The 21,223-nt window shown below is 64.6% G+C and overlaps 2 protein-coding genes across 5 annotated transcripts; one reads left to right on the top strand and one right to left on the bottom strand.

The window, feature by feature from the left end:
• The first annotated feature begins 3 nt into the window (after positions 1-3).
• On the top strand, positions 4-14,668 carry ACAP3 (ArfGAP with coiled-coil, ankyrin repeat and PH domains 3). 4 transcript variants are annotated; one of them, XM_019712064.3, is made up of 24 exons: positions 4-352; positions 3,941-3,998; positions 4,585-4,704; positions 4,847-4,900; positions 5,998-6,056; positions 6,731-6,914; positions 7,422-7,466; positions 7,569-7,664; positions 7,737-7,811; positions 8,332-8,343; positions 8,993-9,105; positions 9,206-9,257; positions 9,466-9,566; positions 9,641-9,752; positions 10,019-10,227; positions 10,307-10,376; positions 10,498-10,592; positions 10,669-10,871; positions 11,040-11,144; positions 12,149-12,256; positions 12,358-12,578; positions 12,760-12,869; positions 12,946-13,056; positions 13,158-14,668. In XM_019712064.3, exons 1-24 carry the CDS (start codon positions 306-308, stop codon positions 13,303-13,305), a joined length of 2,508 nt encoding a protein of 835 aa, XP_019567623.1. In that variant the 5' UTR covers positions 4-305; the 3' UTR covers positions 13,306-14,668. The 4 variants fall into 4 exon arrangements, with proteins under 4 accessions (XP_019567623.1, XP_019567625.1, XP_019567624.1 ...); XM_019712065.3 differs by having other exon boundaries at positions 9-352; positions 12,158-12,256; XM_088790037.1 differs by lacking the exon at positions 4-352 and adding an exon at positions 2,529-3,509.
• Positions 14,669-15,121: 453 nt separating this feature from the next.
• On the bottom strand, positions 15,122-20,782 carry SCNN1D (sodium channel epithelial 1 subunit delta). Its single transcript, XM_074334024.2, is given in 13 exon segments — positions 15,122-16,034; positions 16,037-16,147; positions 16,150-16,297; positions 16,414-16,689; positions 16,860-16,917; positions 17,008-17,086; positions 17,314-17,431; positions 17,642-17,740; positions 17,859-18,022; positions 18,100-18,188; positions 18,380-18,570; positions 18,667-18,874; positions 19,649-20,782. Coding segments are annotated over 13 exon segments (1,950 nt in total). The 5' UTR covers positions 19,999-20,782; the 3' UTR covers positions 15,122-15,975.
• Between the last annotated feature and the right edge of the window lie 441 nt (positions 20,783-21,223).

The raw sequence follows: 21,223 nt of genomic DNA, 5'->3' as shown, positions 1-21,223 counted from the left end.
GAAGGTGGGCGGGACGTCGGGGCGCCGGGGCCGGAGACGAGTGCCTGCGGCCGCAAGAAGGAGCATTTGGCGACGCTCCCTGGCTGTGACAGCGCACGGCGAGCGCGGGCCGCGGACTTTAGCGACGCTCCCCGGCGGTGACAGGCGGGGCGGGGCAGCTGTGCGGCGGCCTCATTCCGAGGCGGGCGGGCGCTGAGCGCGGCGCGGCGCGGGCGGGCGGGCGGACGAGCGGGCCGGGCCGGCCGAGGATGCCGCTCGGGACGCCGCGGTCCTCGTGCCAGTGAGCGCCGCGCGCCACCGCAGCCATGACCGTGGAGTTCGAGGAGTGCATCAAGGACTCGCCGCGGTTCAGGTGCGTCCACGGGGCGCGCCCTTTGTGGTCGCCAGGGTCGCCGCCCCCTCGGGGCTCCCGGGCGGCCGGGGGAGGGGCGCGGGGCAGGGACGTCGGTGCCGCCTTTGTGCTCCGCGCGGAAACCGGTGTCGGGAGCTGGAGGAGCCGGCATGGGACAAAACCCGCAGCGCCCTGGCCGAGGGGCCGGAACAAAAGATGCCCCTTGTGCTGGTCACCTCGCGCGGAGGGCGCGCGCGCGGGGGCGGGGCTGTCGCCGGCACGGCCACCTCTCTGTGGGAGTGTCCATCCCTGCTTTGTGTCTGCACCTTCGTGCTAGTCACCTGTACAGGGCTGAGACCCTTCCCCGCCCTGCAAGTCCCGCTCCAGCCACGGTGGTCTGGGAGCGTGGGGTGTCTGTCCCTGGAGTCTGTCTTGGTCGGTGTGCCAAAAGCAGTGCATGGGGGACAGGCAGCTGGAGCCACGTGTAGGGCCTGGGGCTGGTTGCTTGGCAGGGGTGACCTAGGAGCCTGGAGGATTGGGGGCTGGGCTGAGCAGACTGGCTGCGAGGTTCCGGTGGGAGGTTCTGGGCTGTGGCTGGCCCTGGGTCTGTGTTCGGTCCTTCCTGGGAGTGCAGGCGGGCACCATGGTTCATAATGTGTGCACAGTGGTCTTAGCGGAGCACCTCCTGTGTGCCAGGCGCACAGTGAGCTGTCCATTGGCACCCTCCCTGGGGCCAGACCCTGGGTGTGAATGTGTGGGTGAGCTGCACCCTTGTGCTGGCATGCTTGATGAATGTGTGTAGACCAGTGACGGGTGCATCACGCGTGTGCCTAGGTCACTTCTCGGTGTGAACCATACACATACTGTACATACTGTACTCATGCTCATGTGAGTGTTGACACTAAGCATGCATGTTACTTTGTGCATATCCAGCATTGGGCACACGTCTCTGCACACCTGTGTGTGTATGTGCACCTTGCCACCGCATGCATGCACACTTGATTGCGCAAGAGCATGTGTGCTGTTCCTCTGTGCACAGGTGTGCTTGGTCATGCGTGTGCGTGCTGGGTCTCTGGGCTGTACCAGCAGAGGGCCTGTGTGTGGGTGTATCGGTGCTCTGCCCCTCCCCCCCCAGCTCCCTGGAGCCAGCCCCTTGCACAACTGCTTCACAAGGGAGTAAGCAGCAAAGGTCTGGGGGAGCTGGGGCTGAGGGGTCTGGTTGGTCGGAGAGTGGCCCCAGGCCCTGGGCGGGAGGGTGGGGGGGGGCGATCCTTTGTGTTCTCCCATCCTGTTGCTCACTGATTGAGGGAGGGGGTGTGAACAACTCAGACACCTGTGGGGTGCTGGGACCCCACCCCTGCCCACTGCCCTCCAGGACCCAGGCAGGGGGCGAGGTGTGGCCAGAGCCTCAGCAGGGAGCTTGGTCACCGCTGAGGACCCCTAGTCCTGCCCTGGCTTCTCACTCAGAAGCCTCATGCTCCCCCTCCCCTTGCATGGAGGGATGCAGGCCCTCCTTGCCTGGTCAGACTGGGGGTGCTGGGGCCCCATTCACCTCTAGCCCTTCCCTTCCACCGGCCTACTCTGTGGCTCCCGCAGTGGGTGCGGTGGCTTTTCCATGCTTCCTCTGGCAGGGAGGGGCTGCCCTGTGAAAGTGCCAGCCCAGCTAGGGGAGGGGCTGAGTGGACTCACCCAGACCCTGGGCCACAGAAGCTGCAATCTGGGCTTCAGGGTTGGGTTGAGATTTCATGGGGGATTTGAGGCCTCGCTGAGCTCCCCCTGTCAGTTCACCCTCAGGTGCAGCAGACTGACAGACGATGTAACTGGGCTTCCTGGCAGCTGGGCTTGGGGCGGGGCAGGGTGGGGCAGGCCAGGAGGATGTGGTCAGTGAAAACCGATGCACGGCCAAGTGGTCCCGGCCCCGGGAAGGGGGACCCTGCTTGTGTGTTCTTGGTCTGAGGAGAGCATGTGGCTGTGTGGGGGGGTCCAGATTCTTCCAGACAGGCTTGGGGCCTCCGCCTACCCCTCTTTCTTGGTGCCCCCTCCCCTGGGTGGGGCCTCAGGCGCTGAGTCATGGCTTCGGGTGGGGGTAGCTGGCCTCTCCCTCCTCCCCATCCTCCTAACTGCTGAGGAAATCCTGGAGGGAGGGCAGGACAAGAGGCCTGGGTTCCTGGGGGCTGGGGAGGGGGGAGCTGGCACACTGGCTCCTGGTGCAGACCCCCTTGCCGCTTTCCAAGGACCAGACACCCAGGCCCAAGGGTGGCAGCTCTCCATATAACTACCCAGGGCACTTGGGGTAGCGGGGACTTCAGGATTTGTCCCCCTCTATAGAGCCCTCTCCTGGGTGGGTGGTCCTTCCCTCCCCTGAGACCCTCTGAGCGGTAGGGGAGAGGCTACAGCAGTGGTCAAGGTCCTTAGGGCCCCAGCCTCCTCAGTCAGCCATACCTAAGGTCACACCTCCAGGCAGTTTGGGGCGGGCCGCCGGTCACCTCCATTCTAAGCAGACGTCCCTGGAGCCCCTGGGGATTGGTGGGGGCTGCCCAGAGAAGCCCCTATCCAGCCAGAGTGGCTGGTGGGGACCTTACTAGGTGGCAGCCTGGCGCCCCCGACAGCTCCTAGTGGGGATCTAGCTGGGCTGCAACCCACGTGAGAGATGAGGCCCCACCCCCCAGGCCTGGGAAACCCGGGAACGTGCCCCTCCCCCTGCTGGCCTCCCTCGACCTGACCCAGCCCAAGACCTGTCCCTGGCCGCCCTCATCTCACCCCTGGCCTAAACCCCATTCTTGTTGTCCCTTGTCCCCAGGAGACCAGATGGGCCCAGCTCACCAGCTGAGTGGGTTGGGGGGGCACCAGGTCCTGGCCCAGTTTCCCTATTTCCTGTTCCCGGAGCAGGGGGGTGTCACGTGCCTGATCCATCTGCCTCTGCCTTCTCTGGTGATGTCATGCGTTAACTCTCCCCTTCCCAACACAGCCCATTGTCAGACTGCCCAGGGGAGTGGGCTCCTGCTAAGCCTGACCCACCCCCTCTCTGTGGCAGACTGTGCCATTCTGTGTTTTGAGGCTGGGGGAGCCCCCGTCTCATGTGTGTGTAGGAGTGTGGGGATCAGAGACAGCAGCCATCCTGTGCTTGGGACTCCAGCTGACACAAGTTTGTTCCAGGGGCCGCAGGCGCCAGGCTGAGGTGGGGGGAGCAGTGGGATCTGGGGTCAGCTCTGGGCCCTGAAGAGAGGTGGGGGCTGGGCAGGAGGGTGGCCTGTCTCCGTAAGTGTGTGCACCTGCCCTGGGGCTCCAGCTCCTCTCTCTGTCCTCAGGGCCTTGTCTGTCCTCCTCTACCCAGGGCCACAGCAGCCGGACCCCAGATGGGGCGTTCCAACTAACTGGGCCTCTTCCTGCCTGGGGCTGTGGTTGGCACTGGGTGGCCGCGGAGCTAGCTGGGCCTGGGTCCCTGTGCTTCTTCCTCCTCCCAGGGAGGTGGTCCCCTCTCCCAGCCTCCATTTCCTGGCCTTTCTGAGGGGAATGGGCAGCAGGTGGGCCTCCCCTCAGGGAGGTGAAGACCGTGGCCTGGTGCTGGCTGCAGGCTGAGCCCCAGCCGCCTTGCCTGATCCGTTGCAGGGCGACCATCGATGAGGTGGAGACAGATGTGGTGGAGATAGAGGCCAAACTGGACAAGGTGAGGGCTGGGGTGCGTGCCGCTCTACCCTGCTCCCAGCCACCTGTGTGTGCGCACAAGGCGTGTCTGTGTCCCCCACTCTCCCCAGCTCTGCCTCCCATGCCTGACCCAGGTGCACATGGGTCTGTCCCAGTTCTCCCCTCAGGTGGGGATGGGCCTTGGTGAGTTCCCTGTAGCTGAGTCTTTGGGGCGGGGGACAGTTGTTGGGGGCTGTGCCTCTGAGTGACTGGGGTGGGGGCAGAAGGTGGAGGCAGGGGGGGAGGCGGGGCAGCTTCCCTGAGCCTCCTCACTGGCCAGGACCACATGCCCACCCAGCCCTGGGTTCTCTGCTTCGGCTTCCCGGTGCCACTCCCATCTCCTGCTCTGGAGCTGAGGCCCAGGTGGCACCACGCAGTCCTAGCACCCAGGGGGCTGGGGATGGAAGGCGCGCAGGGGTGGGCCTTCCCTAGCCTTGGGCTGCTCAGGGCAGCTGTGTCCTGGGTACTGATGGGCCCTGAGCTGCATTCTGGCCACCCCAGCCTCCGGGCTGTGGTGAAGGCTGGCACAGGCAGGCCGTGTGAGTGTTGCCCCTTCATCCTGTCCGCAGCTGGTCAAGCTGTGCAGCGGAATGATCGAGGCTGGCAAGGTCTACATCACAACGAACAGGCTTTTCGTGAGCGGCGTCCGAGACCTGTCTCAGCAATGCCAGGGTGACCCTGTCATCTCGGTGAGGGGGCAGCTGACCTCTGAACTCTAGTCAGGGACAGGCACCGGTGCCGAGGGCCTGGGAGCAGGGGTGGCTCTGTGGCTTGTGGCTGGGGAGGTGCTGGCCATCTGAGTGAGGCGTCCTTTCTACCCTGCTCCCTCAGGAATGTCTACAAAGGTTTGGAGACAGCCTGCAGGAGATGGTCAACTACCACATGGTGAGCCCTGGCCGGTGGGGGTGTGTGAGGGCCTGTCCTCTGCTCCACATCCCAGGATCCCACTCCAGGCTGCCCCCACTGGCTCCCCGCAGGCCCCGCCCAGCCTGGACAGCTTGCTGGGCTGGCTCCGAGGAAGCTGAGCTGGCTGGTGGGGCAAGCTTTGGGGGAGGCCACGTTTTAGCTCCTCCAGTCTGTATGGTGGGGGGACATCATGAGGTGCTCTGCTGAGTCCCCAGTGAGGGCCGACAGTATGGAGGGCTGAGGGCAGTGGGGTCTCAGGGTGGCAGAGGACTTGGAGATTCATCCAGGGCACCCTAACCAGGCAGTGGTCTCCAGACGCATCTCCCAAGCTGACCCCATGGCTCCTGGGTGACTCCCGACCTCGCTGCTACCCGGGATGGGTCTAGATCACATGGAACAGGGCCCAAGGCACACGTGGGTGGTGGGACGTGGCCTGGGAACTAGAGTCCCAGACTAAACAAGGGCCCCACACCCCGCAGGGGAAGTTCCGAAATAAACCAGCTCAGAACAGCTCATCCTGCCCTGTCTGTCTGCTTCCAGATAGGGTCCAGCCCTCCCCCCATGTGGGGGTCTGATTCTGGGTCCAACCAGTGCAGTGGGGAGCCCTCCAGTTCCCGACAACCACCGCAACCCCCTACTCCCCAGGCCAGGTCCCTCGGGAGCTACAGCTTGGGCCTGATCCTTCCTACTGCAGGGCTGGTCATCCTCAAGGTGGCCTCACAGGGCCAGAAGGCACTCGGTGTCACCAGGTGCCCTGTGTGTGCCTGTCCTGTCTGGGCCAGTGTGGGATGGGGCCGTAGGAGGGGCCATCTGGCACAACTTTGGCCTCTAGTCTGTCGCAGAGCCAGGAGGGGAGATGGGCAGGTGGTCACAGCTGTCGCCTCTGGGCGCCAGCCCAGGCCTGGGTGTCACACCCACTCCCCTAGACTCTGTGAGGCGGCTCTGTGGGGATGACCAGCTGGGGACAGGCAGGGCTGGAGGGGCTTTTCCAGGTTCTTACCTGGTGGGGGACAGGGGCCTGGCCTATGGGGTCATGTGGGGACAGACCTGTAATCCCCGTTCCCTCTCGGCCCCAGATCCTATTTGACCAGGCCCAGAGGTCCGTGCGGCAGCAGCTCCACAACTTCGTCAAAGAGTGAGTGGCCCTGAGGCCCTCAGAGCCCTGGAGGCCTGGCCTTTCCCAGCCCGGGAGGGAATAATGGTGCCACTTCTGCTGGAATGGGGAGCAGACGCAGCTCTCCTGGACTTGTGGGGTCCTAGGGCCTGCTCAGGATGACTTTGGCCCAAGGTCTCAAGGCTCTGCTTGTGGTTCCCTGAGGCCCCTGGCTCAGCAAGGGCAAAGGCTTGGAGGTGGCACAGGGCTGGGGTAGGATGCAGGGTCAGGGAACACTGAGGGCAGTTGAGATGGCCTCAGGTGAGGAGTGAGGGCGAGGCCCTGGGACTACTCGGGGTAGGTGGGAGGAGGTGAGAGCTGGGTGGGAGTCTCAGCTCTGAGCCTGTGTGTGCCCTTGGGATGCCTTGGGGACCTCTGAGTGGAAAGGTCACGGTGAAGTTGAGTACTTGAGTCTGGAGTCCTGGATGAAGCTGGACATCACCCCAGGCTGGACCAATACTGGGAGTGAGGTGGTGAAGGGGAAGGCATGCCCTGGGGCCTGGAGGGGGACGGGAGAGCCAGGTCATGGGATACAGGGGATGCAGGCAGGGAGGCCTGGAAAGGATGCCCTACCCAGGAGCGTGAGAGTCGGGGGAGTGAGGGAGACTCGAATTCACCCTGTCTGGACCCCCTGACCTGCCACCGGCCGCCCCCAGGGATGTGCGGAAGTTCAAGGAGACCAAGAAGCAGTTTGACAAAGTGCGGGAGGACTTGGAGCTGGCCCTGGTGAGGAATGCCCAGGCTCCGCGGCACCGGCCCCACGAGGTGGAGGAGGCCACAGGTGCCCTGACCATGACCCGCAAGTGCTTCCGCCACCTGGCGCTGGACTACGTGCTGCAGGTAGGCCACTGGGTACCGACTGGGCGGGTCCTGGAGTGGGGCTCGTCCTGGAGTGGGCGTGTCCTGGAGTGGGCGGGTCACGGAGTGGGCGGGTCATGGAGTGGGCGGGTGGCGTTCCTGACGACAGACAGTTGGCGTTCTCAGGGGCGCCTCTGGCTCCAAAAAACCTGCCTTGTCAGATCTTGGGAAGAGACATAGTGGGGGCAGGCAAAGGCCCAGAGGTGGGGGTAGGACCAGCGTGGGCTACAGGCTGCAGGGATGGAGGCCTGGAAGGCCTTGCTGAGGGAGGATAGAGGGATTGGAGCAGGGGTGAGAATACCTGGCTTTGCCCATGGGTGGGACCCAACGTCCAGGACTGTGGGAGGAGGGAACTGGCACAAGTGCAGGGCGCTGAAGATGAGCCGAGGGTCTCAGGGAACCCCAAGCAGCGTGAGTGAATTCTATGGCAAGGTACCATAGGCTCCCTGGGCCCTGGCACCCTTCATCTGCTCACCCCTCCCCTGGCAGATCAATGTCCTCCAGGCCAAGAAGAAGTTTGAGATCTTGGATTCTGTGAGTGCCTGGTGAGGGCGGGCGGGGCTGCCCTTGAGCAGGTGTGCTAGGCCTGGGGCACTGGTCTAGCCCCGCCCCGGGCTCACCTGTGCCCACCTGCAGATGCTGTCCTTCATGCATGCCCAGTACAGCTTCTTCCAGCAAGGCTACAGCCTGCTGCACCAGCTGGACCCCTACATGAAGAAGCTGGCAGCAGAGGTGAGCCTGCCGGGAGGGGTGGCACGTGGGCCAGGGTCTCGGGGTCCCTTTACCTCCCTGATGCTCCCACAGCTGGACCAACTGGTGATCGACTCAGCAGTGGAGAAGCGGGAGATGGAGCACAGGCACGCTGCCATCCAGCAGCGGGTGAGGTCCTGCGGCCCCAACTTCCCTTCATGGGGGAGACCCCAAGAGGCTACCACCCCCATTCCTCTCCCTGCCACTGACCTGGGAGGCCCACTGACACATACACGTGCTCCGTCCCTTCCCCCAGCCCTGCCCACTCTGCAGGGGTCTCTGTCCTTAGGGGCGTCGACACATGGAGCAGGAGGGGTGGCCTTGCTATCACTTAGAGGCCAGGGCTGGGTGGGCAAAGGGCTCGTAGTCCCTTCTGCACACAGGTGCTGGGGCTGGAGCTGGGACCTGGGATCCCCTTCCTTCAAGGCCACTGGTAGCCTCTGGGGCCTCAGTCGCTGGCTCCTACTGGGGCCTCTTTGCTCACCGCCAGGCAGTTGCCCCCACGCTGCCCAGGGCAAGAGTGGGCTGCAGGCGGGAACTGCTATTTCAGGACCACTGAGAGCCTGGGGGAGGGGGCGGAGGGAGGCGGAGCTGTCACTTACGCACTCTCTTCCTCCTCCCACCCCCTTCTGCTCGGTCCACCCTGCAGACGCTGCTGCAGGTGAGTGGGCGTCCACCCTGGGGGGGGAGGGAGGAGGGGAGGGGAGGACTAGGCAGGCGGGGCCTCTGCCCTCTCCCCGCCCTGCGGCACTTCAGCACCAAGGACACCTCCCAGCGGCCTCAGACCTCCCCAGGCACCTGTGGGCACTTCGCTGTAAGCGGCGGCTGGCACCAGCAAGGACACAGGCTGAGCCAGGACGCATCCCCCGTGGGAGCAGCAGCAGCTGTCCCTTCCTGCCCCCTCTCAGCCAGGGGAGCAGGTGGCTGGGCCTGCTCTCCCACCGCCGGACACACAGGACAGCACTCAGTGTCTCCCCAGCCCGCGTGAATGGAGCTCTGTCAGGCGGGCAGAGCAGGCCCAGCTGGCGACATGAATGGGGGGCTCAGGATGGGGGAGGCAGCTTCCTTCCTGATCCCAGAGTTTGCTGTGCCTACAAGGCTGGAGTGGGGGCTGGGGCTCTAGGGCCCCAGCAGTGAGGAAAGGCATCTGCCCCCAGGGGTTTTCGGGCTGGGGCCTTGCTCAGGTCAGGAAGTGGCTATGGAGAGCAGTGCCCCACTTCCACCTTGGTTCTGGGATACCCTGTGGGGGGGCGCAGTGTCCTCACTGCCAGCGTGGGTACTCACTGGAGCCTGGCTCTGACCACCCCCAGGACTTCTCCTACGATGAGCCCAAAGCAGAGTTTGACGTGGACGCGCCCAGCGGGGTGGTGATGGAGGGCTATCTCTTCAAGAGGGCCAGCAACGCCTTCAAGACGTGGAACCGGTGAGGGAGGGCCTTCCCCTGGGGGGGGGGGACAGTAGGGCAGATGGGGGGGCGGGGAGGGGCGGCCCCATCTGACCTCCTGGCCCATCCATTTGCCCAGGCGCTGGTTCTCCATCCAGAATAGCCAGCTGGTCTATCAGAAGAAGCTGAAGGTGCGCTCAGGGCCCCTCCCCACCTGAGCCCTGGGTGGGCTGGTTAGTGGGATTTGCACAGGGCTGAGGACACTGTTGGGCACGACAGCCTAAGCGGTCAGGGCAGAGAGCACTTGGGTCTCAGACAGTTTGAGTCTCTATGGTAAAGCAATACATGGGTGGTCGGGGCTGGGTGCTGAGCACAAGGGCCACAGCATGCTGCCTGCAGGACGTGCTGACCGTGGTGGTGGACGACCTCCGCCTGTGCTCTGTGAAGCCATGTGAGGACATCGAGCGGAGGTTCTGCTTTGAGGTCGTGTCACCCACCAAGTGAGGAGGCCCAGCCCGGGCGGGGCTGGAGAGGGAGCCCCTGCCTGCCCAGCCTGATGGTCCCTTCCCTCCAGGAGCTGCATGCTGCAGGCGGATTCAGAGAAGCTGCGGCAGGCCTGGGTTCAAGCTGTGCAAGCCAGCATCGCCTCCGCCTACCGGGAGAGCCCGGACAGCTGCTACAGCGAGGTGTGGCCCTCCAGCACCCGCCACGTGTGTGCACAGGGTCCCTGCAGGCTGCATGTGACCGTGTGTGTGCATTGTGTGTGCGTGTGAGCATGCATGCGTGGGCATTGTGTGAGCATTCGAGCGTGTATGTGTATTGTGAGTGTGGACTTTGCTTCTGGGGCCTCAGCCTGTGCTGGCACCTCTGGCTGGGGAGGAAGAGAGGGCCTGCTGGGGAAACTGAGGCTGGAGCTCCTGGATGGCTGAGTGGCCCCTCACACCATCCCCAGAGGCTGGACCGCACAGCATCCCCGTCCACAAGCAGCATTGACTCCACCACGGACCCACGGGAGCGCGGCGTCAGGGGCGAGAGCGTGCTGCAGCGCATGCAGAGCGTGGCTGGCAATGGCCAGTGTGGCGACTGCGGCCAGCCAGACCCCCGCTGGGCCAGCATCAACCTGGGTGTGCTGCTCTGCATCGAGTGCTCGGGCATCCACAGGTGGGCCCACTGGGCACGCCGGACTGGGGCGCTGGGGCCGAGCCATGCCCTGACTCACCCCTGCCTCCCCACTGTCCAGGAGCCTGGGTGTCCACTGCTCCAAGGTGCGGTCCCTGACTCTGGACTCATGGGAGCCAGAGCTGCTGAAGGTGAGCGTATGGGGCCATTGCAAGCGCCAGCACTGGGGAGGGAGGGTTGGTGGCAGGAGCGGGTGTGCATGCTGGGGGTGTCAGAGCGGTGGCTGAGACCGCACACCCTGTGTCCTGCTAGCTGATGTGTGAGCTTGGGAACAGCACCGTGAACCAGATTTATGAGGCCCAGTGTGAGGGGCCGGGCAGCAGGAAGCCGTCGGCCAGCAGCCCCAGGTGAGGTGGGGGCAGCAGGGACAGACCTGGGGAGCCCCAGCCTGTGAGTGCAGCCTCATGTCCACCCCTGGTCCAGGCAGGACAAGGAGGCCTGGATCAAGGACAAGTACGTGGAAAAGAAGTTCCTGCGGAAGCTGCCCTCTGCACCAGCCCGGGAGGCCCCGCGGCGCTGGCGGGCGCGGAAGTGCCAGCGCCACCACAGCTCCCCCCGTGCCCCTAACACCCGCCGCAAGGTCCGGATGGAGCCTGTCCTGCCCTCCGTGGCTGCTCTGTGCTCAGGTGGGCAGACTGCCTGCAGGCTGCACTTCTGCTCACACACCTGGGCAGGTGTGGGGAGAGGGCTCCAGCAGGGATGAGCTTCCAAGCCCCAGACCCCAGGGAAGGCAGGATGGGGCAGGAGGCAGGGCTCAGGGGCGTTCCGTGTGACTGGCTCCCTGCCTCGCTCAGGCGCCATGGAGCGGAGGTTCCGCCGGGATTCCCTCTTCTGCCCCGACGAGCTGGACACCCTCTTCTCCTATTTTGACGCAGGGGCTGCTGCGGCGGGTCCACGCAGTAAGTGCTGTGAGGGCCCCAGCCCCCTGCTGCCCACCCCTCAGCCCACCCCTGGCAGCAGAGCTGGGCCAGGCATGGCTCACCGGGAGAGTGGATGACAGTGGACTGCCATGCCCACTTGCTTGGGGATGGGTGGGACAGGCATTCCTTGCAGGAGGGACTGGGCTGGGCAGGTGGTGTCATGGGACAGTGGCCTGGTGGTGGGGAGAATTGGGAGTCAAGTAGGGCTAAGGCTGGACTGACTTGGAGGCGGAAGTCGTGACCCTGGAGTGATAGTGTGCTGTGCGCACACAGGTGTGTGTGTGACTGTGTACATGGTGTATGTGTTATGGGTGTGTGCGTGTGCGTGTGTGTGCTGATGGCTTGGACAGCTGGGTGATGGAGCCAAGCTTGTGAGAGACAACTGTGCACCTGTTTCCCACTCCTCTTGGAGTTAGAGCGCAAATGCGACAGGTCGGGGCTCTCCCCCGAGGGGTGCCTGCTGACGGTTTATCAGCACCCACTGGCCTGGGGCGTGTGTGGAGACCCCCAGGCAGTGAGGGCCAGGAATTGGCAGCGCTGGTGGGGATGTCAGGGGTGACCGTGGGCAGCAGAGGGCGCTGCCGCCCCGCCCCTGAGCCTGGGGCCCTTCTGCCAGGCCTGCCTTTGAGGAGAGTTCCTAGGGCGCATCTCCAAGGGCTTGGCCAAGACCCCATCACTGGACAGTGACCACCCAGCATGCGTCGATCACAAACAGGGCTGAATGCCCACAGCCTGCACATGCCCACCCATCCTGCTAGGGCTGACCTGCTAGAGGGTGGGCGACCACGTGGGGCTGCCCTTGGCTCCTTGGAGCTGTTACTTGTTTTAGCCCCCTTCCTCCCATCCTGGGCAGAGCTCACCTCTGCCTCCTAGTGGGGGCTAGTCCTGACCCTGGGGACATCCCCTGGAGAATGGGTGGGGCTCCGGCTTCCCCCAGAGCTCTGGGAGGAGTCAGGCACGCTCAGGACCCCCTCTGCCCACGGACCCCGCAGGTCTGAGCAGCGACAGTGGCTTAGGGGGCAGCTCCGACGGCAGCTCGGACATCCTGGCTTTCGGCGCGGGCTCCGTGGTCGACAGTGTCACTGAGGAGGGTGGGTGCGCACCTCCCCACCTCTGCGGAAGTCCCTCCCCAGCCCTCCCCCTCCCTTACTTCGGGCTAGGTCTCTGCTCCTGATCGCCTCCCTCCTCCCAGAGGGCGCAGAGTCGGAGGAGTCCAGCGGTGAGGCGGACGGAGAGGCAGAGGCCTGGGGTCTGGCGGATGTGCGTGAGCTGCACCCCGGTCTACTGGCGCACCGTGCGGCGCGCACCCGCGACCTCCCCGCGCTGGCTGCGGCGCTGGCCCACGGGGCCGAGGTCAACTGGGCGGACGCGGAGGACGAGGGCAAGACGCCATTGGTACAGGCGGTGCTAGGGGTGAGCAGGGCTGGGGCTGCGCGCAGGACCCAGGTGCACGCTGACACTTTGGCATCAAGCCCGCTCTTGTGGCGTGTACACAGGTCCCCTAGTCCTCCCTTGGGGACTGGCTCTGTCCCGGCTGGGGTGGGGGCCTCCCAGGGGGCGTCCTCTCTCAGTCTGAACTGCCCCGGCTCCCCAGGGCTCCTTGATCGTCTGTGAATTCCTCCTGCAAAACGGAGCGGACGTGAACCAAAGAGACAGTCGGGGCCGCGCGCCCCTGCACCACGCCACGCTTCTGGGCCGCACAGGGTGAGTCGTGGGTGCTCCTCCTGCGGATGGTGCCGGTCGCCAGGGCCCGCCCTGACTCGCTTCCTCCGCCCCTCAGACAGGTCTGCCTGTTCTTGAAGCGGGGTGCCGACCAGCACGCCTTGGACCACGAGCAGCAAGACCCTCTGAGCATCGCCATCCAGGAGGCGAACGCCGACATTGTCACGCTGTGAGCTAGGGCGCCGTGAGGGTGGGGTGCCGTGGGGGCGGGGCGCCGGGGGCGCGGCTCCGTGGGACCCAGGCGGCGCCCTCACTTTGCACTTACCCCAGGCTCCGTCTCGCGCGCATGGCGGAGGAGATGCGCGAGGCCGAGGCGCCCCCGGGCCAGCCGGGCCCCCTGGCGGGCAGTAGCCCCACGGAGCTCCAGTACCGCAGGTGCATCCAGGAGTTCATCAGCCTCCATCTGGAGGAGAGCTAGGGTGGGGCGGGCCGGGAAGTGGTGGGACCCCCGCCCGTGCCCCCACCACCCTGCCGGGCTGCCTGGCCCATTTCCCAAGAAACTTGGTACCCAGGCGCTCCTGGAGCCCCAGCAGCCTGCCCTGCCCTCTTCAGAGCGGCCCGAACCCCAGGGCCCGGGCGGGACGCCAGCACTGAGTCTTCTGAGGCCCCACGTTCCCCCTCCCCGGAGGTGCTGCATGGTCTCGTACTCCTCACCTCATGCGGGACCCTATGTCTTCAGGTGACTCTTTCCTCGGGTGCCTGGGTTGCTCATGTCACAGATCATTCTCAAGGCTCCATGTCACCTTGTGCACCCCTGTCCCCTGGGCCTGTGTCACCTTGTGCCCTTCAGCCCTGGGGGCCCATGTCATCTTGTGCCCTTGTGCCCGGGGCCCATGTCACTTTGTGTCCCCACCTTTATTGCCCCAGACACCGACCTGCTAGTTGGGTCCCCCCTATATACCCCTGTAGCCCCTCCACTAGGCCTTGGGACTGGTGGCTGGCCACCAGCCCCTTGTGAGGGCAGAAGGGGCAGCCCATCCAGGGAATCAACCCGTGTACCTCACTTAGTGACCCCAGCGTCCAGGCTGGGCTTCTCGGGTGCTGGGGGGAAGGGGGCTCTGGCCTGGGGCCTCAGCCCTGGCTGGACGCAGGCGTCCCCAGGCCATGTGGCTGGCCACGTAGTCTCCCGCAGGCCCCCGTGCCGGGCGACCCTGGACCCGTCCCCTGCCTCCTGCAGAGGTACTTGGCCCAGAGCTGGTTCATCAAGGACTTTGGCACTTTGCACCCCCACGTCTGATGTTCTGTCACAGACTGAGTGGGTTTTCTACAACCACCTGTTCTCACGTTGTCTCACCTCTTTCCTCCATGGACTCTGGAGGACCACCTTGACCTGGGCTCTGTCTGCTCCTCGGGGAGGCCTCTGCAGCTCTGCCCGCCTCGCCAGCTTGCACCATGGGCTGGGCCCTCAGATGGGTCCAAGGGGTCCCTCAGCTCACTCCTAGGGCCCCCAATGCCTTCTGCGTTCCCCTTTCTGGAGCCCTGGGGCAGTGGCTGGGCCTCTCCCCAACTTGGGTCCTTGGTCAGGCCAAGGCCAGTCAACTGGTCACTATGCAAAGGCTGCCCAGGGAGTCTCCATGGGCAGCAAGGTGGGCACTGACCGGGCCTCCAAGTCCCTCGCCTGCTGGCTGCAACCCCTAAAGAACAGAATTAACTCTTCCCTCTCTCCCTGCTTGAGCTCCACCCCCACATCCCACTCCCCTGCCTGTCAGGGCCTCTTGTCTGGGCCTCAGGCTGGCGGGACCACCCCTGCTCCAGATCACAGTAATAAACTGCTGCTTGCACCCGCTGCGTGTCATTGGCTGGCTTACCCGCCTCACTCCTCGGTCTCAGCTGGGGAACAGGTGTCTCTGGGTTCCCTGCCTTCCCTGAGGGGTGGCCCTGAGTGGGGTGCAATAAGCCAGAAACCAGGGGCTTGGTGGAGGGCTTGGGGCTTCTTTGATGAAAACTGACTCCTTACACCCCCCCGCCCACATTCCCCAGGCCCTTCTGCCCTTCTCTGGACTGGACTGTGGCTCCTGGTAGGATGCCAGTTGGTGGATGCCAACTGGCAAGGATTGTCTGGGCCTGGCCAGGCCCCCAGCAAGCCCTAGTCCTGTAAGGTGGCCCCGTGCCCAGTGTCCTCCTGTCCCCCAGCCCCAGAAGTGTCTGTGGCTCCAAGGGGTGTGGAGGTGCAGCCTGCGGTTTTCAGTTCACTTGGGGAAGGGTGACGGGGAGGCACACACACGTTCTAGCCACCAGGTGGAATGGCAGGTTTTATTGCAAAGGTTACCGGGTGCCTCGGCCTGGTCCTGCACTTCCTTCCACCTGCCCTGAGCTGAGGGAAGCTCTGCCTGATGCCTGCACACAACCACACATAGGTATAAGCAGACGTGTTGACACAGACTCATGACACTGATACCAAACAGACACTCCTGTGTGGAGGCACCCCCTAGGCATGCATACACGCACAGACACACATGCACCTGCACACAGACTCACTCCCATGCACAGGCACGCATGCAGACACTCGTGCGCACACATACTCCCAGACACTTGTGCGTGCGCACATGCATGTGCATACTCCCATGCACACACATGCACTCGTGTGTGCACATGTATTCCCATGCACACCACACAATACACTTGTGCGTGCACACATATGCATGTGCGTACTCCCATGCACACACATGCACTTATGTGTGCACATGTATTCCCATGCACACCTGCACACAGACACTTGTGCATGCGCACATGCCTGTGCATACTCGTATGCACGCATACATGCACACATGCATGCACAGCCGCTTGTTCATGCCTGGGACATGAGAATCCAGAGTGGTGGGGACACTCCTCCCTGTCCTGGGCCTCCTTGAGAACTGAGGCCACCACTGGGCAGGGTGGTTGTGCTGATGAGAGGCTCTGATTGCTGGACACCCTAGTGACGGCCTGCCAGTCCTTGGTCTGCAGTGCTGCTGCTTCCTGGGCCCGAGGTTTGGCTTGGCCAGCTGGGGAGGCCCTATGGGGATGGCCTGGCCCACCCTGGGCAGCCAGGAGAGCCTGTTTCTGCTACAACTCCCAGGATCAGACTAAGTGCAGTTTGGTTCAGGTGTCAGGAGTCTTGGGGGACCCACTCTTGGCCTCACTCTTCAGCTGAGACTCCTGTCAGAGCCCTTGAAGCATCACCAGCTGGGCCCCGGGACGTTTGACATCATGCCTGCAGTCACTTGGCTACTGGGTGGCCTCTGGCTTGGTGTGGGATGCCCATTACTGCCCTGGCTGGGACCCTGGGCATGGCGGAGCCGGCGGCAGCCCAGCAGCACGGCGAGGGCTATGGCATCAAGCAGCAGCTCCAGCAGCTCCAGGACGGAGAGAACGGATGAGCCGAACCACAGGCTCCACAGGCTGCCCATGGCGGAAAGCAGCTGTGGCACCTGTTGGCACCAGTGGGCAGTGAGCGCACGCACAGGGCCCTCAGGCTGGGGTGGCACCCCAGTGTGTCTGGCAAGCTGCTGCCCCCACACCAGCCCGTGGTCCCTGGCCGGCTCACCGAGTAGACAGGTGTCTCATCCACTGTGCGATAGTTGAGCTCCTGGTAGAAGATGTTGACCTTGGCCACATTGCTTCTGGGGTGCAGCACAGACGTGGGGGGCAGAGCCCTGGACCTGCATGCTGGGGCCCCTCCCTGCGGGCACTGAAGGGTGAGGGTGGCAGGAGGAGGGGCCCAGACAGGACCTCTGGAGGAGGAGAGGTGCTCCCAGCTGGGGCTTGCGCTCCCGCTGGGGTTCCGTCCGCCTGGCTGGCCCAGCACCGCTAGGATCCAGTCCTGCACACAGGAGGGTCACTGAGGCCCTGCTCCTCCCGGCCCTCAGGCACTGCGCGGCAGGTTGAAGGGCAGGGACCGCAGGGGCAGAGGCTGGTGTAGGGTGGGCTCCCTGGGACTCGGGAGGCTCCTCTGCTCCTCTACCCCTCACCCCACCCCTTCAGGGAACTCACCGCTGACGTGGAGGAAGGCCACCTGGCGGTCCCGGCAGAGAGTTTGTATGAAGACTCCCTGGGAGAGACAGACCCCTGTCACACCCCTACTGTACAACACTCCTGTTGTACCTAGGGCAGTCACCCCGATCCCCACACCCCCCATCACCTGCAGGGTCTGGGGCAGCGGGTCGCACAGGGAAGCCGGTGGGTCTCTAGGTCTCTGTAGAGGCGGTAGAAGCAGTGGCCTGGGGAAGTAGGGGTCACAGATGAACCCGTTAGGAGCTACCCAGGGGTGGTGGGGAGGTTTGGGTTTTGACAGGACCTGCCGGCGACTCTGTCTCCCGCGGCCCAGCGCAGGTGGGCGGTGGGGGGAGCGGGGGGGCGGTGGGCGGGGCGGTGGGAGGTGGCGCGGGGCGGTGGCGGGGCGTGGGGCGCGGGCGGGGCGCGGGGCGGTGGGCGGGACGGGCCTCACCCCATGCTGGGTGCCGTGCGGAGCTGCAGTACTCAGCCCCGGCCGGCAGGGGGTAGAAGTAGTAACCACAGGAGCAGGTCTCCACCATCAGCTGCTGAAAGCAGGAGACCAGGCAGGCCTGGGGGACAGCAGGGAATCGGAGCTGACCGTCACGGGAGCAGCCATCCCTCCCCGGGGCCGGCCTGCCTGCCTGCCGGCCGGCTGGTTCACCTCCCTCTCACCCCGTCCACCCCCTCGACTCCCCCTCCCCCCATCTCTCTCAACACCCCCCTCCCCTCCTCCCTCCCTGGGTCCTCCCCGCACGGCCCTCCCCCCGACCCAGACGCACTTGCATGGTGTACGAGGCGTTGTACAGCAGCCGCACATCCAGGCCCTCTGCGCCGTCGGTGCAGCGGCCATAGGGACTCCCGAGCCGGTGCACCTCGTCCTGGGTGAGGGGGCTGCTTCAGTCCCCACCCGGAACCGCCCTTGCCCTCAGGCCCCAGGGCTAAGCTGGGAGGTCGGTTTGGGGCCCCTCCTCTGTCCGCTCCCAGGGGCCATCGCACCTCTCGAATGCCGATGGTGGTCTCGGTCCCTGGCCGCACGCTGAAGCCGCGGTGCTCCAGGAAGGGAGTGTGGTTGCGCTTGTGAACCATGACCTTGATGCCAGCCTCCGTGGACAGCAGCGGCAGGTGGTCCTGCTGCTCAGCCCTGAGGACCAGGCTGATCCCTGGCGGAGGCGGGGGCGGGCGTGAGGCCAGGCTGACGGGAGCCCCCTGCCACACCCAGCCCCAGGCTGGCACTCACCGTGGGTAATGCCTGGGCGCTGTGCAGCCCAGTCCCCATTGAAGGTGTAGCAGCTGCCATAGGTGGGGTGGTGGAATGTCTGGAAGTGTCTGGAACCAAGGGCTACGCTCAGACCAGCACACGCCCTGGACCCGTCACCCATTGCGTGTGGCCTGAGGGACCACAGCCTGCCTTATCTCTTGTCCGGAGAGAGTTGTTTGGGACTGGCTGGACCCCAGGGGTGGCACCCATGCCTGCTGGGTGGGGAGCAGGGGAGCGGTCACTGCCCCACCCCACTCACCGAGCCTGGCAGTCCTGGCCATTGTAGCGGCAGGAGAAGACAAAGTGGCCGCCTTGGCTTCGGTGGCTGTCGTCACGGTCAGTGGGCAGCAGAGCCAGGATGCTGATGTAGTGGAAGCGGTACCATGCTCGCACGGCCGTCACACCTGATGGGTAGGCCCGGTAGAAGCAGTCGCCCCCGGTACTGTTGCACTGGGGGTGGGGTATCAGTTCAGCACAGGTGCCATGCCTGTCTTGCCCATGCCCACCTCAGCACCCTGCAGGCCAACAGCGTGCCCGGACACTCACCAGTCTGAAGCCCACTGTGTTCTGGCCACCTGGGCCTCTCAGTCTCTGCAGGCGGATTGCACGGTCCAGCTGGAAGGCAGGCTCTGGGCCAGGGACCTCCGCAAATGGGGCGTCTCCACTCATGCTGAAGTTGAACTTGTAGAGGGCATAGATATTCTCCTGGGCAAACGCATCCAGTGCCAGCAGCTGGCTGCGGGCCAGGCTGGGCCTGTGGGGTGGGGCGCGGCAGGGGCCAAGTTGAGTCAGAGTCACACCCCCTAGGTTCCCCCACGTCAGTCCCGGGGCATTGCTGGGCAAGCCTCTTAGCCCCCACAACGCTGACCCCAAAGGTCAGTGGGCAGCAGCTCCTCCCCCTCCTTGGGATGCCTAGAGGGAGATTCTGAATTGGGAGCTGGGCTGCAGAGTGAAGTCAGGCTCCCAGCTGGCCTGACCACCCCGTGGATCCCCCCATCGCCCTGGCAGCTCACAGCCTCTCCCTGTCTTTGCTCCTGTTGCCTCCCCACCTGGAAACCTGCCCTGCTCCCTCCTCCTGGAGGGCTCCCACCATTGAAGCCCAGCTCCAGGCTGCCCTTTTGGAAAGCCCCCTCCCACCTCTCCTCACACTGCCCACTGCTGCCCAGCACCTGGGTGCCCCTCCAGGGTGCCACTAATCACGCCAAGCTCCAAGTGGCTCTTCCTGGTCTTTTAACACCTACACCCTCTCAGGGGGCAGCGGGCCCAGAGGTCCTGACTGGGCACAGGGGTGGGGTGAGGTGGCATCATCAATGAATGACCCAAGCTTCCTGAGCCAGTGGGGCTTTCCACTGTGACCTCACCTGGAGGGATGTCACAGTCTGCAGAGCTGAATCAGGAACCCCTATCCCGGCTCCCATCCTGGCACCTTAGCTCTCATCCCGGCCGCCCAACACTTTTCCCAGTCCCCCAGCCCCTGTCCTGGCCGCCCAGCCTTTCAGCCCCCCAGCCCCCAGCCCCCAGCCCTCACCGGTGTGGATTCATATCGCACAGAGTGACCGATGGGAAGAGCTTTCGTTCCGAGTGCACAGACACAGTCATGATGACGGGGCACTGCCAGTACTGCTCAAAGAGGAGCCCGAACTGCCAGTAGAGCGTGCCCAGTGCGCCCAGGACCAGCAGCCCCCAACACACCGTCTTGAGGCGGTTCCGGCTGGAGCAGACCAGGCGGATGGCGCCGTGCATGGTGGCGTTCGTGCAGAAGAAGGTGAACAGCTCCCTGAAGGATGTGTGCAGCTCCACCAGCCTCTCCCCGCGCCCCTCCTCCGACAGTGACGGCTGGACCTCGGGTGACTTCCAGGTCCCGAGCCCTGCACCCATTGCTTGGGTCACTGCTCCAGTCTGTGTCCAAAAAGCGAACCTCAGCAGGGCCCCAGACCGCCACCCGGCCTGACCCCCACCCCGGTCTCTCCACTCTGGGCCAGTCAGACTTCCATTCTCTGTCCCTGGGAACTCCCAGGGATAGTTGAGTCCTTTGGTCACCAGTGGCACAGCCCAGCCAGCTGATAGTCAAGAGAGACCCCATCAGAGGCTTGTCCACACTTGGGACTGGCCATGCAGCTATCCCTGTGATGGGGCACGAGGCAGCCTCCTCAGGCATGTCTTATCATGGTGGAGCCAGCCTGGGTGGTGGGGGCAGGGACAGCAGAGGACAGACGTCCTAGCCCAGCCCTGCCTAACCTTGTTTGCAGTCTTGAGGCTGGGTGGGTCTCTGCTGCCATCCTCCAAATGGGGCAGAGACCTCTGGGGAGGAGCAGACCAGGTGTCGTGCTCAGGGTGGGGCCTGTGCCATGTGTGGGTCCAGAGCCTAATGCTGGGGGGACGTGCGAAGATTTGCCTCTGGACCTCGATGGCTTTCACCACCCCGAGCAGCCAATGTGGCCACGTCTGACGGTCTCACGGGGCCAGGCTGGTCTGGCCATGTCTGGGCCAAGAGTCCGGCCTGAGTGTTGTTTAGTGTTGTGGGTCCAGTGTGAGGCATCGTCCCCTGAGCTGAGTCCCCGGGGAAGTTCCATCTGAAGAACTTAGGCTTCAGGAAAAGTGGGCAGGGGGATGGTGGGCCAGCCAGCGATGGGGACCTGAGGGCCCCAGGAAGTGGAGCCACGGCCTTCCTCGTCCCCAGTCCTGTGCTGGAGGTTGCAGCATCCCAAACCTCCCACCCCTAATGCACAGGGACGCTGGCCCTGGACATGCACTGAGTCACTGTATGGGCTTCCTGTGGACTTTCCATGCTGTCCCTATCTCCATCTGAATCATTTTGCCTCCTTGCCACCGTGAGCAGCTTCCTGGGCTCTGGCTCCTCCCCCAACCTGGGTGGGGGCACCTGGGGGGGTGCTGGGGGGACAGCATCTGCTGCGTCTCAGCCAGCACATGCCTGGCCAGGTGTGCCTGAGCTGCTCCCATGTGTCCTGGAAACATGCGTGTTGCAGCAAGCCAGCCAGCTTCATGGGACGGGTAGGAGGTGGGGGTGGCCAGGAGCACATGCCAGCACAGGGTGCTATGGTGGGCTCCACGCAGCACAGAGCTCTGCCCATACATGTGCCCT

The sequence above is a fragment of the Rhinolophus sinicus genome, chromosome 14, assembly GCF_057876585.1.
Source record: "Rhinolophus sinicus isolate RSI-liver-muscle chromosome 14, RSI-T2T, whole genome shotgun sequence".
Classification (NCBI taxonomy): domain Eukaryota; kingdom Metazoa; phylum Chordata; class Mammalia; order Chiroptera; family Rhinolophidae; genus Rhinolophus; species Rhinolophus sinicus.
The sequence above is the reverse complement of the archived record's forward strand: the minus strand, read 5'-3'. Positions and strand labels throughout refer to the sequence as shown.